This window comes from Myotis daubentonii, chromosome 2, assembly GCF_963259705.1.
Source record: "Myotis daubentonii chromosome 2, mMyoDau2.1, whole genome shotgun sequence".
NCBI classification, from domain to species: domain Eukaryota; kingdom Metazoa; phylum Chordata; class Mammalia; order Chiroptera; family Vespertilionidae; genus Myotis; species Myotis daubentonii.
The window spans coordinates 61,622,292-61,636,275 of NC_081841.1; the positions used below are offsets into that span (position 1 = coordinate 61,622,292).

The 13,984-nt window shown below is 34.9% G+C and overlaps 2 protein-coding genes across 22 annotated transcripts in view; one reads left to right on the plus strand and one right to left on the minus strand.

Annotated features, from left to right (window-relative positions):
- Positions 1-13,984, plus strand: part of MON2 (MON2 homolog, regulator of endosome-to-Golgi trafficking) — a 127,967-nt gene that overhangs the window by 24,204 nt on the left and 89,779 nt on the right. For 10 of the 21 annotated variants that reach the window (XM_059683458.1, XM_059683459.1, XM_059683461.1 and 7 more), the window contains 5 exons: positions 2,819-2,946; positions 4,643-4,774; positions 8,264-8,393; positions 11,427-11,524; positions 12,302-12,427. In XM_059683458.1, coding sequence (XP_059539441.1) covers positions 2,819-2,946; positions 4,643-4,774; positions 8,264-8,393; positions 11,427-11,524; positions 12,302-12,427 — 614 coding nt within the window. Of the gene's footprint in view, positions 1-2,816; positions 2,947-4,640; positions 4,775-8,263; positions 8,394-11,426; positions 11,525-12,301; positions 12,428-13,984 lie in introns of those variants that run through there. The other 11 variants (XM_059683469.1, XM_059683476.1, XM_059683470.1 and 8 more) reach the window with 9 other exon arrangements.
- Positions 9,327-9,972, minus strand: LOC132227855 (ubiquitin-conjugating enzyme E2 N-like). The gene has a single exon (XM_059683483.1). It carries the CDS (start codon positions 9,904-9,906, stop codon positions 9,448-9,450), a length of 459 nt encoding a protein of 152 aa, XP_059539466.1. The 5' UTR covers positions 9,907-9,972; the 3' UTR covers positions 9,327-9,447.

Below are 13,984 nucleotides of genomic sequence, written 5' to 3' on the forward strand. Positions count from 1 at the left end.
GAAACGGCCCGGGTGAGGCTGAGACGGCCCCGGTGAGGTTGGGACTGCTCCAGTGAGGTTGGGACAGATAATGGGGACCAGTATAGACTGATTAACAGGGGTCTTTGCAGAGGCAGAGCAACATTGTACAGACTGTCAAACTACAGTGGGAAGCCTGGGGAGGGTTTGGGGGGGGGGGGAATTAGATCAACCGAAGGACTTATATTCATGCAAATAAGATTAACCAATGGACACCAGACACGGGGGTGGGGGGTAGGAGCTGGGGGAATGTCAAGGTGGGGGGAAGGAGACATATGTAATACTCTTTGTAATACTTTAAGAAATAAAAATTATTATTAAATAAATAAATAAATAAATACGGGCAACATAATGTGGAAAAAATAGTGGAACCAGGAGTTAGAAGACATTTTCCAATTCTGGCTGTAGCACATATTTGTTGCTTGGGCCAAGTCATGCCATATAAACTCTATTTGATTATTGTGATACCAAATGAGAAACACATGCTAACATTCTAAAAATTATAAATGCAGCTTGTTACTATTGAAACTTATTTGCTGGAACAATCCTATCTAATAATAGACAAACATGGTAATTGACCATACCTCTGTTACGCCTCCCATTGGCTAATCAGTGAGATATGCAAATTAACCACCAAACAAATATGGCGGTTAATTTGCATACATAGGCGCGAAGTGGCAGAGTGAAGACTGAAGGTGGCTTTGGCTGGAGTGAAGGCCTGGGTCCCGGTTGCCGGAGGAAAACTGGTGCCGGCAGCCAGGGTAGGGGAAGGCCTATTGCACGAATCTTTTCGTGCAACAGGCCTCTAGTATTTAATAATTAGAAATGTTCATATGAGTTCGGGATAGCCTCTTATATGGCAGAATATTTACTGCATGAGTGCTTTATTGTCATCTTTTAAGAATTCATATAAATGTTTTTAGACATTGTTATGGAAAATTTATGTCTCTGGATTTGAATCAAAATCTTTATGCACAAGAAAGCAAGGAAATAAGGCAAGGGAACCCTTTTGGAAACTGTTCTTCGCAAGTCATTTTTGCCATCTCTTAGCTGTTCTAACTCGCCAATTTAATCTGGCATACGGAGGGGCTTTACAGATCATGGTGTAAGAAATTGTAGTCTTTATTTACCATACCATAAAGTGAGTTTTGGGAGCATAAAGGTAGAGATTTAAATAAAATTCATGTTAACATTGGTTTTATTCTTATAGTGGTTTTTCTGGGTGACTTTCCCATAATTTCTTTGGCAAAACTTGTTAAAATTCAGATTGGTATGTCTTTATTATGTTTTAACGTCTAACATAATTGATGTGTATAGTACCTTTGAAAGCATATACCAAACACATAAGTTTAATATGTTCTTGATTCATAATTCCATGTTATTTATTCAAATTCCTGGAGGATGACAAACCTGTCTTATATTTGTGTAGCCATTCAATGTGTATTGATTTAATTTCATTTTATAAATTTAATTATATATAATTCAGTTTACACATATTCTAACCTTTTACATTTTTGCTGCCACTTTAAAATTTCTGAAGGAATTGGCTTGGTAGAAAGACTTAAATTAAGATTTGGAATTATAGCATGTGCATCCAATTTAAAGTAATGTTTCATTAATAAGAGGAGTAATGTTATTGTTTTTAATGAGCTTATTAAAGAAAAATTAGGCTATGTAAATGCAAGGCACCTATAATAAGAAAAGTGTAATATGCTAATTAGACCAGACAGCTGAACAACCTTCTGGACATCATTCTGGACATCTTTCCAGACAAAGCCATGGCCGAGGCAGAGGCGGATAGGGGCGGTCAGGCAGGCAGGCGAGCAGTTAGGGAGGATCAGGCAGGCAGGCAGAGGGGTTAGGGACGATCAGGCAGGCAGGTGAGTGGTTAGGGGCTATCAGGCAGGCAGGTGAGCAGTTAGGGGTGATCAAGCAGGCGGGCAAGCAGTTAGGGGCAATCAGACAGGCAGGCAGGCAGAGTGGTAGGGGTGATGAGGCAGGCAGGTGAGCGGTTAGGGGCAATCAGGTAAGCAGGTGAGAGGTTGGGGCAGTCAGGTAGGCAGAGGTGGTTAGGGGTGATCAGGCAAGCAGACGGGTAGTTAGGGGCGATCAGGCAGGCAGGCGAGTGGTTAGGGAGGATCAGACAGGCAGGCAGAGTGGTTAGGGGCAATCAGGCAGGCAGGCAGGCGAGTAGTTAAGAGTGATCAGGCAGGCAGGCAGGCAGGTGAGTGGTTAGGAGCCAGCGGTTCCAGATTGCTAAAGGGATGTCTGACTCCCCCAAGGGGTCCTGGATTGTGAGATGGTGCAGGCCAGGCTGAGGAACTCCCCCCTCCCCATGCATGAATTTTGTGCACTGGGCCTCTAGTATAATATAATTACAGAGAGTTTCTGAACATTGAGAAGTATGGTAGAATGATATATATACTATTTTAAATTACTTTTTCTGCTCTGTGATATGAATTTTTATTCATGTTTTCCCTTCTGCACTATTGAAGAAATGGTATGCTTCTCTTAGGCAGGATAAACTTCTGAGAAGTTGACCTTAAAGAGTATAGTACCATAAGAAGGACTAGCGATAGAGTGTCAGGATAAAGGCATGGCAAAGCTATAGTTAAGGGGTGTAGTTTAGATATGAATTTATAACATCTATTTGAAGTGTTTTAACTCTTATACTTGGTTTTTATTTTGGTGTTAATTTTACATAGTTTTTAAATTGTCATTACTGGTTGTAATTATGTAAAATGTATTGCTATTTATGAATTAGACTTAATAATTTATTTTATATGTGTTCTAAATAAAGCATTAAAAGAGAACAGCTCAGAGGTTGTTCAACCTTTTCTAATGGGTTGTGGAACCAAGGAACCGAAGATCACTCAGCTATGTTTGGCCGCCATTCAGAGACTCATGTCACATGAAGTTGTATCTGAGGTAATGTGAAGATTTTATCTGAACTATGCACCTAAGAATCAAAGCAGTTTTCACAAGGGGAGAATGAAACATACCTGATATTTAATGCAAAACAGTTTTATGACTACCAATGTGCTTGAAGGACATGGCTAAATTTTAAAAGATTAGCAAATTATTTTATTATTAAGTACTCATAAATAATAAAAATGTAAGTGCATTTCTCAAGTCATTTATAGTGTAAGTAGCCCCAGAGAACCACACATATTTTCATATTACTGAAGAGAATATCCTGTATAATAAAATGCTAATATGCAAATTGTCCCTTGGGAGTTCGATTGACTGGGAGTTTGACTGTTCACTATGACGTGCGGTGACCACCAGGGGGTGGCGTGGGATGAAGGAAGGCCCCAGCCTGCAGCTGCCAGCTGGGGGAAGGAAGGCCCTGATCAGCCCTGACCACCAGCCAGGCCTAGGGACCCTGCCCATGAGTGAATTTCATGCACTGGGCCTCTAGTAAGTCATAAAAATTTTTTTAAGGTAGGAAGGAGAATCATGACTGTTTCCTAAATTATCTGAAGTGAAATTTGTTGTTCATTAATTAAATGTCTGTATCTAATCTTATGATGGTAAAATAAGGAACAACATTTCATCATTATGAATCTACATCCTCGTTTAAATATAATGCTATTAACCTTAACTTTGTACTATTTAAAGCATTTTAATAGAAGTGGTAAATTCTTTTGCCTTTAGTATAGCATTCAAACTGTCAGAATAAAAAAAATTGAGATTATAAAGATGTTAATTGAAGTTGAATTTTAATTTTTTCTATAACATACTATAGGTAACACTAGAGGCCCAGTGCACAGATTCATGCACCAGTGGAGTCCCTCGGCCTGGCCTGCACCCTCTCACAATCTGGGACCCCTCGGGGGATGTCGGACTGCTGGTTTTGGCCTGATCCCAGTAGGCCAGGCCGAGGGACCCCATTGGTGCAAGAATCCATGCACCGGGCCTCTAGTATGCATATAAGATCTTTGGTTAATCTCCTCCCACCCTCCCCCCTCCCCCCTTTCCTCTGAGGTTCATCAGTCTGTTCCATGTTTCCATGCCTGTGCGTTGAGCATCTGCCCCCTGGTGGTCAGTGCACGTCAGCTACTGGTCGAATGGTTGCTTAGGCTTTTACATATATAGATAAGAGACAACAGACACGTAAGGGATTTGCATATGTCCATATTCATCAATGTCCAAATGAAATATTATTGTAGACATAAGCTTTGATTTTGACTACGTATTTCAGAACTGCATGTTGTTAGTTGCAAATATTGAAATGGGGTACATTGGGGCCTTGACTTAGGAGTGTCTCGACTAACGAGTTTTTTGAGATACCAGCTGTCTCTCGGCTGATTTTTTGCATTGAGTTGATAGAGTAATTTGAGTTAATGAGCTCCTTAACAAGCTCGGTCTCGAAATGAATTAAACTCGTAAGTCAAGGCCCCACTATATTTTAAAAAAATTCATTTTTTAGAAGAAATTTAATTGGATGTAAGTCTCAAATTAGTTGAGAGACGTGTTTGTATCTATATATCTAAAACACAGGTTTTGTTATTGTGATCAAGGAATTTTCTCCAAGTGAGGTAATATTTATATACCTTTTTTATTTAGGGACTTAAGCACTTATATTTTATTGTTGACAATAATTAAAATAATTATTTTACAGACTGCAGCTGGAAATATAATTAACATGCTTTGGCAGCTAATGGAAAATAGTCTTGAAGAACTTAAGCTACTTCAAACAGTTCTTGTTCTTTTAACAACAAATACAGTAGTTCATGACGAGGCACTCTCTAAGGTAGGAAACCTGTTTTGACAAAGTTCATAAGTGCTTGAGACAGTATTTGAATAAGCTGTTGGAAAGAGAAAAGCCTGATTTGAACCAAAGGTGACTTCCCTATAGATATTGTGATAATGGATATTGTAGGTTAAAAACCACTGGTGCCATATTTTCCTCAGAGTTAAATTGAAATCAGTTTAGGGTTATGAAGCAAATCCCTTTGGGTATAGGTGACAGGGTTAGTTATGAATAGGAAATGGAAAAAGAAAAGTAGCAGAGGAATACTAATAGAGGAAGAGGAAAGTAAGAGAAAAAAAATGTATTTTGAGGTATCAGTGTTCCTCCACAACTTCCTTGAGTATTCCTCTGATAGCTCTCCCTTATCCCCTTTTAAAAATAATTTCACCTGTATGTGATATGTAAGCCAGATAGTTTAAGCCTGTCCATTAAATAGCTGAAAAGGCGTCCTTTTGGCATTTAAATTAGATAAGGTTGCATGTACGATAAGTATTTCTCATTTCTTACAACTCCCACCCTCTTTGGAATATATAATAGTTACTCTATTATTTATTTCACTCTCCAAAAAGTTTCCTTTTAATTATGAAATATTAAAAGAAATTATGAAATATTTCTTAAGAACAGAGAGTAATATAAAGAACAGTCATTAATTAATGGCTTATTGTTTAAGAAATTTGTTGGACTTTTATTAATAGTTCTATTATAATTAGCATGCCTTTAAGCATGGACAGCTTATAAAGTAGAAAAGTATACTGTCTATTGAGAGTATCTTTTCTCGTTACTTTCGATGTTCTTAGGTTATAATGAAATTTTACTTAATTGCAAATAGCTTATTCTTTTAGTCTCATACCTGCTTTATAAAATATTTTATGTATTTTTATAAAGGGATGGGCAAAAGTAGGTTTATAGTTGTGAGAATGCAAAACAGAGTTCATTCTTATATTGTCATTTATTAATTATTGTGTCATTGTCCACATGAACAACTATAAACCTACTTTTACCCCATCTTGTATGTACTTTTGTTGTATGTAATTCTTCTTGGTTTCTAGCTATCAAATTATTGTGTGTGTATGTGTATATATATATATATAATTTTAAAAATTTTATAAAAGATTATTTGACCTACCAAAACAATAAGAACTGATTATAGTTTTATAAATAAATATTAGATTAATTTTAATATGGTTACTTTGGGAATGTAATACTTTGTGATAAAAATGAAGTGAAAAAAATTCTATACATTTGAAATGTAAAGAGTAATAGTGGTATAAAGGCTTAATTATTTCCTTAAAACATTTAATATAATTAATATGATAATATATAGAATTTAAATGATCATGTCTTCAAAAATGTTTCTTTTTTTGCTTGTCTCTCTAAATATGTTTTTATTGATTTTAGAGAGAGAGGAAGGGGGGGCAGAGAGAGAGAGAGACATTGATGAGAGAAACATTGGTTGCCTTCTGCATGCACCCCTAACTGGGACTGCACCCACAACCTGGGCATGTGCCCTGATCAGGAATTGAACTGGCAACCTTTCTGTGCATGGGATGATGCTCAACCAACTGAGCCACACCAACCAGGGCCAAAAATGTGTCTTTTAAAACTGAAACTTATAAAAGAACACATAGGAGAAAATCTACCATGGGTAGACAGACATTTCTTAGGTAGGGCAAAAAATCCATAAATCATAAAAAGGGCCACAGAATGGGGAAAATATTTAAAAAATATCTGATAGGAGTTTTATTTAGAATTTATGAAAAATTCTTACAACTCATTTGAAAGACTACTGCCCAAAATGGACAGATGATTTCAGCAGAAACTTCACAGTATAAGATATTCAAATGGCTATTGAGTACATGGAAATTGGCTCAGCCTCAACAGGTATCAGGGAAAGCAAATTAAAACTATAAGGATAGATATCATTACACACCCATTAGAATAGCTAAAGTTTAAAAAAACTGACCAGATCAGGTGTTGAGGATGTGGAATAGTTCTGAACTCACATATACTGCTGAAGGGAATAAGAAATTATAAAACTACTTTGGAAAACTAGCAGTTTCTTAAAAGGTTTAACCTATACTTACCATATGATCCAGCCATTTCACTTCTAGGTATTTATTTAACCAAGGTAAATATAAACATGTGTCCTCATATATGAATTTTCATAGCAGCTTTATTCACATAGCCAAAAAACTGAAAACATCTCAAGTGTCCATCAGCAGGTGAATGGATAAATATGAATGGATAAACCCAGCCAGGCTAGTGTGGCTCAGTGGCTGAGCATCAGCCTATCAACCAGGAGGTCGCTGGTTCAATTCCAGGTCTGGGTTGTGGGGTCAAGCCCCATTGGGGTCGTGCAGGAGACAGCCAATCAGTGCTTCTCTCTCTCTATCCCCCTCTTTTTCTCTCTCTAAAAAATCAGTAGAAACATACTAAAAGAAAAAATAAAAAAGAATGGATAAACCCATGCCATGGAATGCTACTCAAGAATAAAAAAGTAAATCTCTAGCCCATGTGGCTCAGTTGGTAGGAACGTTGTCTTGTACACTGAAAGGTTGCAGGGCATATACCACATACCTTGGTTACAGGTTCGATCCTCAGTAGTGGAGTTTGCGGAAGGCAACTGATTGATCTCTTCTCTCCCCTTCCCTTCCCCCTCTCCTTCTGCCTTTCTTCTGCTCTCACTAAAAATCAGTGAGAAATGTCCTAGGGTGAGGATAAAAAAAAGAATAAAAAAAGTATAAACTATTGATACAAAAAACAACATGAATGAATATCACTTGAAGTATTACAAGTGAAAGAAACCAGACATAAATAAGTATATTTGTAAAAAATGCCAGCTGATCAGTAACTAAAAAAGCAGATGGGGAGTTGCCTGGGGCCAAGGGCAGAGGGAAAAATGGATTGTAAAAGAGCACAAGGAAACTTTTAGGGTGATGGAAATTTCTTGTATCTCAATGGTGACAGTAGTTTCATGAGTGAACAAAGATTCAGAACTCATCAAATATAAGTTTTAGAAGGGATACAGTTTTTTACATATAAATTACAATTTAATGAAGTTGATTTTAAAGGACTACTTTTAAAAATTATAATTTTATTTTTTTATATGATTAACAAGTTTATTTAACATTTCTACAGATGATTTAATGATATAACAAACTTTGAGTACATGTTATTTGTAAAACAAGTCATTCTGGGGTAATAAAGCACAGCACCTTATTATGTACATGTTAAAAGAACCAAATTGTAAAAGATGTATTTCACATAGCCTTAAGCTAAGTTTATGTGACTATATATTTACTAAGAGACTGAATTTTTTTCAAAATATAAGGATTTCTGTAGATTTATTGTATGAAAGGGTAGAGCTTTTAGTATCTGTGATTGAGACAGCCAGACATAAATTATTTAATTTTGGGTTACATCAGATAAAGTATAGTAGTCACGTTTTTCAGTCTTATTTCACACTAAATGAAAATTGTTTTTTTTTAGGCAATTGTTCTTTGTTTTCGACTACATTTCACAAAAGATAATATTACCAATAATACAGCTGCTGCTACAGTGCGACAAGTTGTTACTGTTGTTTTTGAGAGGATGGTTGCTGAAGATGAACGACACAGAGGTAAAGTGACAAAAGTTTACTTTTGACAGTGGATGATGCTTAAATCCATGATTTCTCATTTATTGATTTTCAGCCTTTTTCCTGTAAATGTAGGCTACCTAAAAACGAGAATACTTTAAAAAATATATTTATCTTAGCAATATTATTATATTGATAATAGAAATTCAAAAAATAAATCTCCCATAATTTTATCATCCTAGAAGTCAACTATTTTCATTTATATTTGTAATTATACTTTGTTGTTATTTTATAATTTAATGAACTAGTCTCCTATTATACACTTAACATTGTGTTCTAAATGTTGGTATTGTTTTGAGTGTCTTTATACATAAATTTTTTCCATTTGAATTATTTCTTTTTCTTTTTTTTTTTTTAGAATAACAAAAAATATTTTACTAAAACATAAGATTTACAGAAGTTTCCAGACAAGCCATACAAATGGTCACAAGCTTTTCTTGAAGGGGGAATTCTATATCTGACAACAAAGTCACAATGTTATTTGTGAGGGCCATGGTGTTTGTTTAATGTTTCCATTTTGGTTCAAACAATCAAGCTTGTCCACCTACAGCGTCTAAATGAAGTTAGACTTGGCTAGAGAGCATATTCTAAAGAACTGGTTAGCTGCATTTAACCAATGCAATTAGATCACCATAAAAAGGGGGAAAGGAGCCCATAAAATTAAAATTAAACTACTTACCCCCTCAAAAAAAAGAAAACACCCACACCCCGGCAGCTAACCCTGACAACTACCTTCATTCACAGTGCTTTATACTTAAACCATGATGGGGAGAAATGAGTAAAAGCAGAGAGGGGTCACTGCTTTTAAACGTTTCACAACAGTCCAGATGGTACTTCTAGCCTCTGCTCATGCTTTATAACAGTGAATCAGGACAAGACATAGATTTGCTAATGTGCATTTAATCACCGAAGGACTGAAGATGTCTGGGCTTTTATTCTGTAATGTTTCTAAGACTGTGTCCATTAAATGCAAACAAAAAAGGAAGAAGTCTTGGCAGAACAGGAGAAGTGATCCACACCTGATGATGAGATCGATTTAAATATTATTCATGACATATAGCCTAGTCCATGCTCTAGCTGTTTTTATGGCTTGGGCTTCGTTGGTCTTCCATTGCTCCGCTACATCATTTGCTAATGGGTCATCTGGATTAGGAGCACTTAACAAAGCCTGGATCGATAGCAGAACTGTGCGAATCTGCAGTGTTGGGGACCACTTATCTTTCAAAATATCTAAACATATTCTTCCCAACTTGTCTACATTAGGATCATAAATTTTGGTCATGAAACGTACTTTAGGTGCTGCCATTGGGTATTCTTCTGGAAGGAATAGTTCAAGTTTAAAAGCCCCTCCCTCAAAGGGGGAATCCTGGGGGCCAGCAGTGACCACATGAAAATAACGGGCGTTGCTCTCATCTGGTTCTGCTTTAATGCCGGGTACTGGTTCTGCCAGCAAACGCTGGGTTTCCTTGATAATCCTGCGGGGCAGCCCGGCCATCTTGTCAGATCCCAAGTTCGGCCTCCGGTCTAGTCTCCGGCTCCGCTCGCCTCACGCACGAGTGGAAGTCCTGAATTATTTCTTTAGTGTCAGTTCCCAAGAGTGTGCTTCCCTCATGTGAATTTTTGCCCTTGCCTATTAATATGTGTTAAGGAATATTTATATAATGTAAAGATAAGGAATATTTATATAATGTAAAGATGAATCTTCCTCTATTTTTATCAAATATATTGTAATTTTTGACTTCTTTTTTTTTTAATTTAAAAAGTTTCCTAAAAACTTAAAAACATGTCTTTTCAGAGAGCTGGCAGATAATCTGTTTGTTTACAGTTTTATAATTTGAAAACTTTTAACTGTAGAAATTATGTTTTTTTCCCCATTTATTATCCTTAGTAGATATAAAACAAATTTTTTTTCATGGTGAGCTGAAAAGATTATAAGGTGCTACCATCATGAGCAATCTTTTTGCTTTATATAGTCAGGAAGCAAAAGATTAAACTACTTTTTCCTTTATATAGTTTTTTTCTTAAACTTTTGATATGCATCTTTCATTTTATTTGATATTCTTTTGTTAATACTGGTAAAAATTATTGGAGTACTGCCTACTCCAATAATTATTTCACTTAACCTGAAATTAACCATTGGTCAGATTTTTCACATTTAGTTTTAGGCATTCTGAATCTGTTGTTTTATTAGAATACTTCCACTGACTTTAGTATTGATTTTTCTGCATTTTTCCTATGGGAAATGCAGTTGGAATTCTAGCAGTTTGAAATATTAGGACATTAAACTTAGAGGATAAAACAGGGCAGTTCTCCAGTTTGAATGTTTTATATATTCATAACCTCAATATAATTCCTAGATTGGGAATTTTTGCTGTGCATCACTAAAGACTGCTCTCTCATTTAATACTTTTCTAATAAGGTAGAACATACTTAGAACCTCTTTCTTTTCAAGTAGCCATTAAGTCAACATTTATTCAAAACAGACTGTCAATTTACAGTGAATAATGTTTTATTAGTATTCAAAGAAGTGCTGAGTTGGGAAGCACCAATCTAGCTGACTCTTAGCAAGTTGATACTGTACCTACAACTGACATAGTAATTGTGGCAGATCAAGCAGTTACTTCTCTTAAAGATGCTAAGATGATAAAGGCATTAACTATGGTGGTAAACTTTTATATGTTTATTTAATATTTAAAGGCACATTTAAAGATCATGTGGATTTCAGATTCATGAAATAAAAGGGCTAGATAATGGGAGACGTGGAAAATCAAATGTGTGGGTAAAGATACTAAACTTGTTAAAATGAATATAAGTCAGTGAACAGTGATATGACATTTTGTATAAAATAGATTACCATTTTTTTTTCATTTTTGAGGCATATTCTGAACTTATAATTAAAATTTATAATTCTATAAACAAGCATTTATTTTAAGCATGCCTTTTAAATGGTATGCAGTGTTTGATTTATATAAAGGTCATTATGAACTCCTAAAACTTACCTTATTTTGATTGCAGATATTATAGAACAACCAGCACTGGTTCAAGCCAATAGTAACAGAAGATCTGTCAGTACTCTCAAGCCTTGTGCTAAAGATGCATATATGCTTTTCCAGGTATTTCAGTTTATAAAAATAATTTTTTTTTATAAAAATAATTTTTATTATCATATATAGTTTTGAATTTTATGTGATTTATTTTTTTAAGTGTCCATTTTTAAGATTGTCAAATTTTATAGTGTTTCAAAAAAGTTCTAAAACATTATGAAGCTAATTAATATGATAAAATGTTATGTTTTAAGGAAATAAAATGAGTTAAATGCACAACTATAAAAGAGGCAACTTAAGGATGACTAGTCATATAAAATAATTTCTTTAACAGGAAAATTTAAATAATAATTGGTATACTTACTATAATTTGTATAAAAATACCTGATTTTTACATTATTTGTTGTGACTAAATCTTTTAAGTAAAATACAATTTATTTGTACTGAAAATTTTATTAAGTTTGTGATCAAATGGTTATTTTAGGTGGATTTTCGTTAAAAGAATGTTAGATTAATAATTTATCTGTGTACTCTGTATAGTGTTAATAGTTATGATTCATTAATCTGTATACTCTATATAGTCGATAGTTGTATGACTCATTTATCTGTGTATTTTATTGTCAATAGTTATATGATTCTTTAAAAGTTTACCTATATAATCGTATACAATTTGTCAAAATTTGAATTACCAATGTTTGGTTTCTAAGGAGTGAAAACAACTACACTATAAGAAGAAATTCTTAAAAATTTTATGAACACTGAGTTTTGAAAAAAAAACCACACCTTTTATTCTAGCATATGATTGTTTTATTTATTTTTTATTTATTGTTTGACTTATTTTTCTAGGATCTTTGTCAATTGGTTAATGCTGATGCTCCTTACTGGCTAGTAGGCATGACAGAAATGACTCGAACATTTGGCCTTGAATTACTTGAGTCAGTCCTGAATGATTTTCCACAAGTCTTTTTACAAGTAAGCCATTTGTAGTATCTTGAAACAAAATTATTCTTAAAATTTTTACAGATATTTTTCAAGAAAGCAACATGTATTTTTTCCCACATTAAAAGATGTGAAGAATTATAGCCTTAGACTTTAGACTTATAACAATTGAATGTTATCTTACATTCTTGAAATGCCCTAGCACCTTGAAATTTTAACATTAGAAGGAATCCCAGAATACTGTCTATTCAGGCATTCTCAGTCAGTGAATATATGAGGGAAGGTGGTATGTGAGCTATATTTATAATATGTAAAATAGAAAGAAATTGTTACTGATTTTTATTCATTTTTATGTAGCTATATGCTTTTAGATAATTTTTAAAAAATACACACACAAGGATATGTTTTTATTGATTTCAGAAAGAGGAAGGGAGACAGAGACAGAGAGAGAAAGGAAGGAAGGGAGGAAGCAAGAGAGGGGAAGGAAAGAAAGGAGAGAAAGGGAAAGGAGAGGCAGGGAGGGAGGAAGGAAGAAAGGGAGGGAGGGAGGGAGGGAGGGAGGAAGAAAAAGAAAAAGAGAACATTGTTGTGAGAGAGAAATATCGATTGGTTGCCTTCTATATGTGTCCCTACTGGGACTTGAACCCATAACCTTTTGATGTAAGGGATGATGCTCTGACCAACTGAGCAACCTGGCGAGGGCTACTTTTCGATAATTTAAATGGAAAAAAAGAGGTAGTTGCCCTGGCTGGTGTGGCTCAGTTGGTTGAGCATTGTCCTATGTACCAAAAGGTTGTCGATTTGATTCCTGGTCATGGTACAGACCCAGGTTGCTAGTTCATCCCTGGTCAGGGTGTGTGCGGGAGGCAACTGATTGAAGTTTCTCTCCCTCTCCCTTCCTCTCTTTCTCTAAAGTCAATAAAAAAATATTTTTTAACAGAATAAGGTAGTCAATGCTTAATAAATTTGTTGTGTAATAAAAGTATTTTAATACAAAAAGATAATAGGGGAAACAGTAAGAAAGAATTCAGACTTTTTATTTTACTCGTTAAAAATTAAAGCCCAAAATTGATTCAGTGATTTACATAGGGTTCCTTAGTTAATAGCAGATCTTGAACTAAAATTTAGATCTTTTAACTACTTATCTACCTTGTTTTCCTACCATTCTGTCTGCCTAAGTCATCTATTTTATCCTTTGCTCTTACCTACAAAATGTGTGAATCAGTGCCACAATAGTAGATGATTCTTTAGGCCTGGAGTTGGGACTGAAATTTTTATTACATGGTTCACAGTTTTTAGTATATATTAGTCAAGTGTTCAGTGCTTTGGGGAATAATGAACAATATTCACTGATGATTCCCTTTTTTGTGTTATTATAGAATAAATAGTGTTTAGATATAACTTGTCTAACAGTCTTATATAAAATGATAGTTACAACAGCTACCATTTTTTGACTGCTTACATGCTATAACTATGCCAAATTCCTTACATATTACATTCACCGTAATCTTCACAAATGCCTGAGAAGTAACAGTTATTCCTACTTTTCACAGGAGGAAACTAAGACTTTCAGAGGGTTAAGTAATCTGT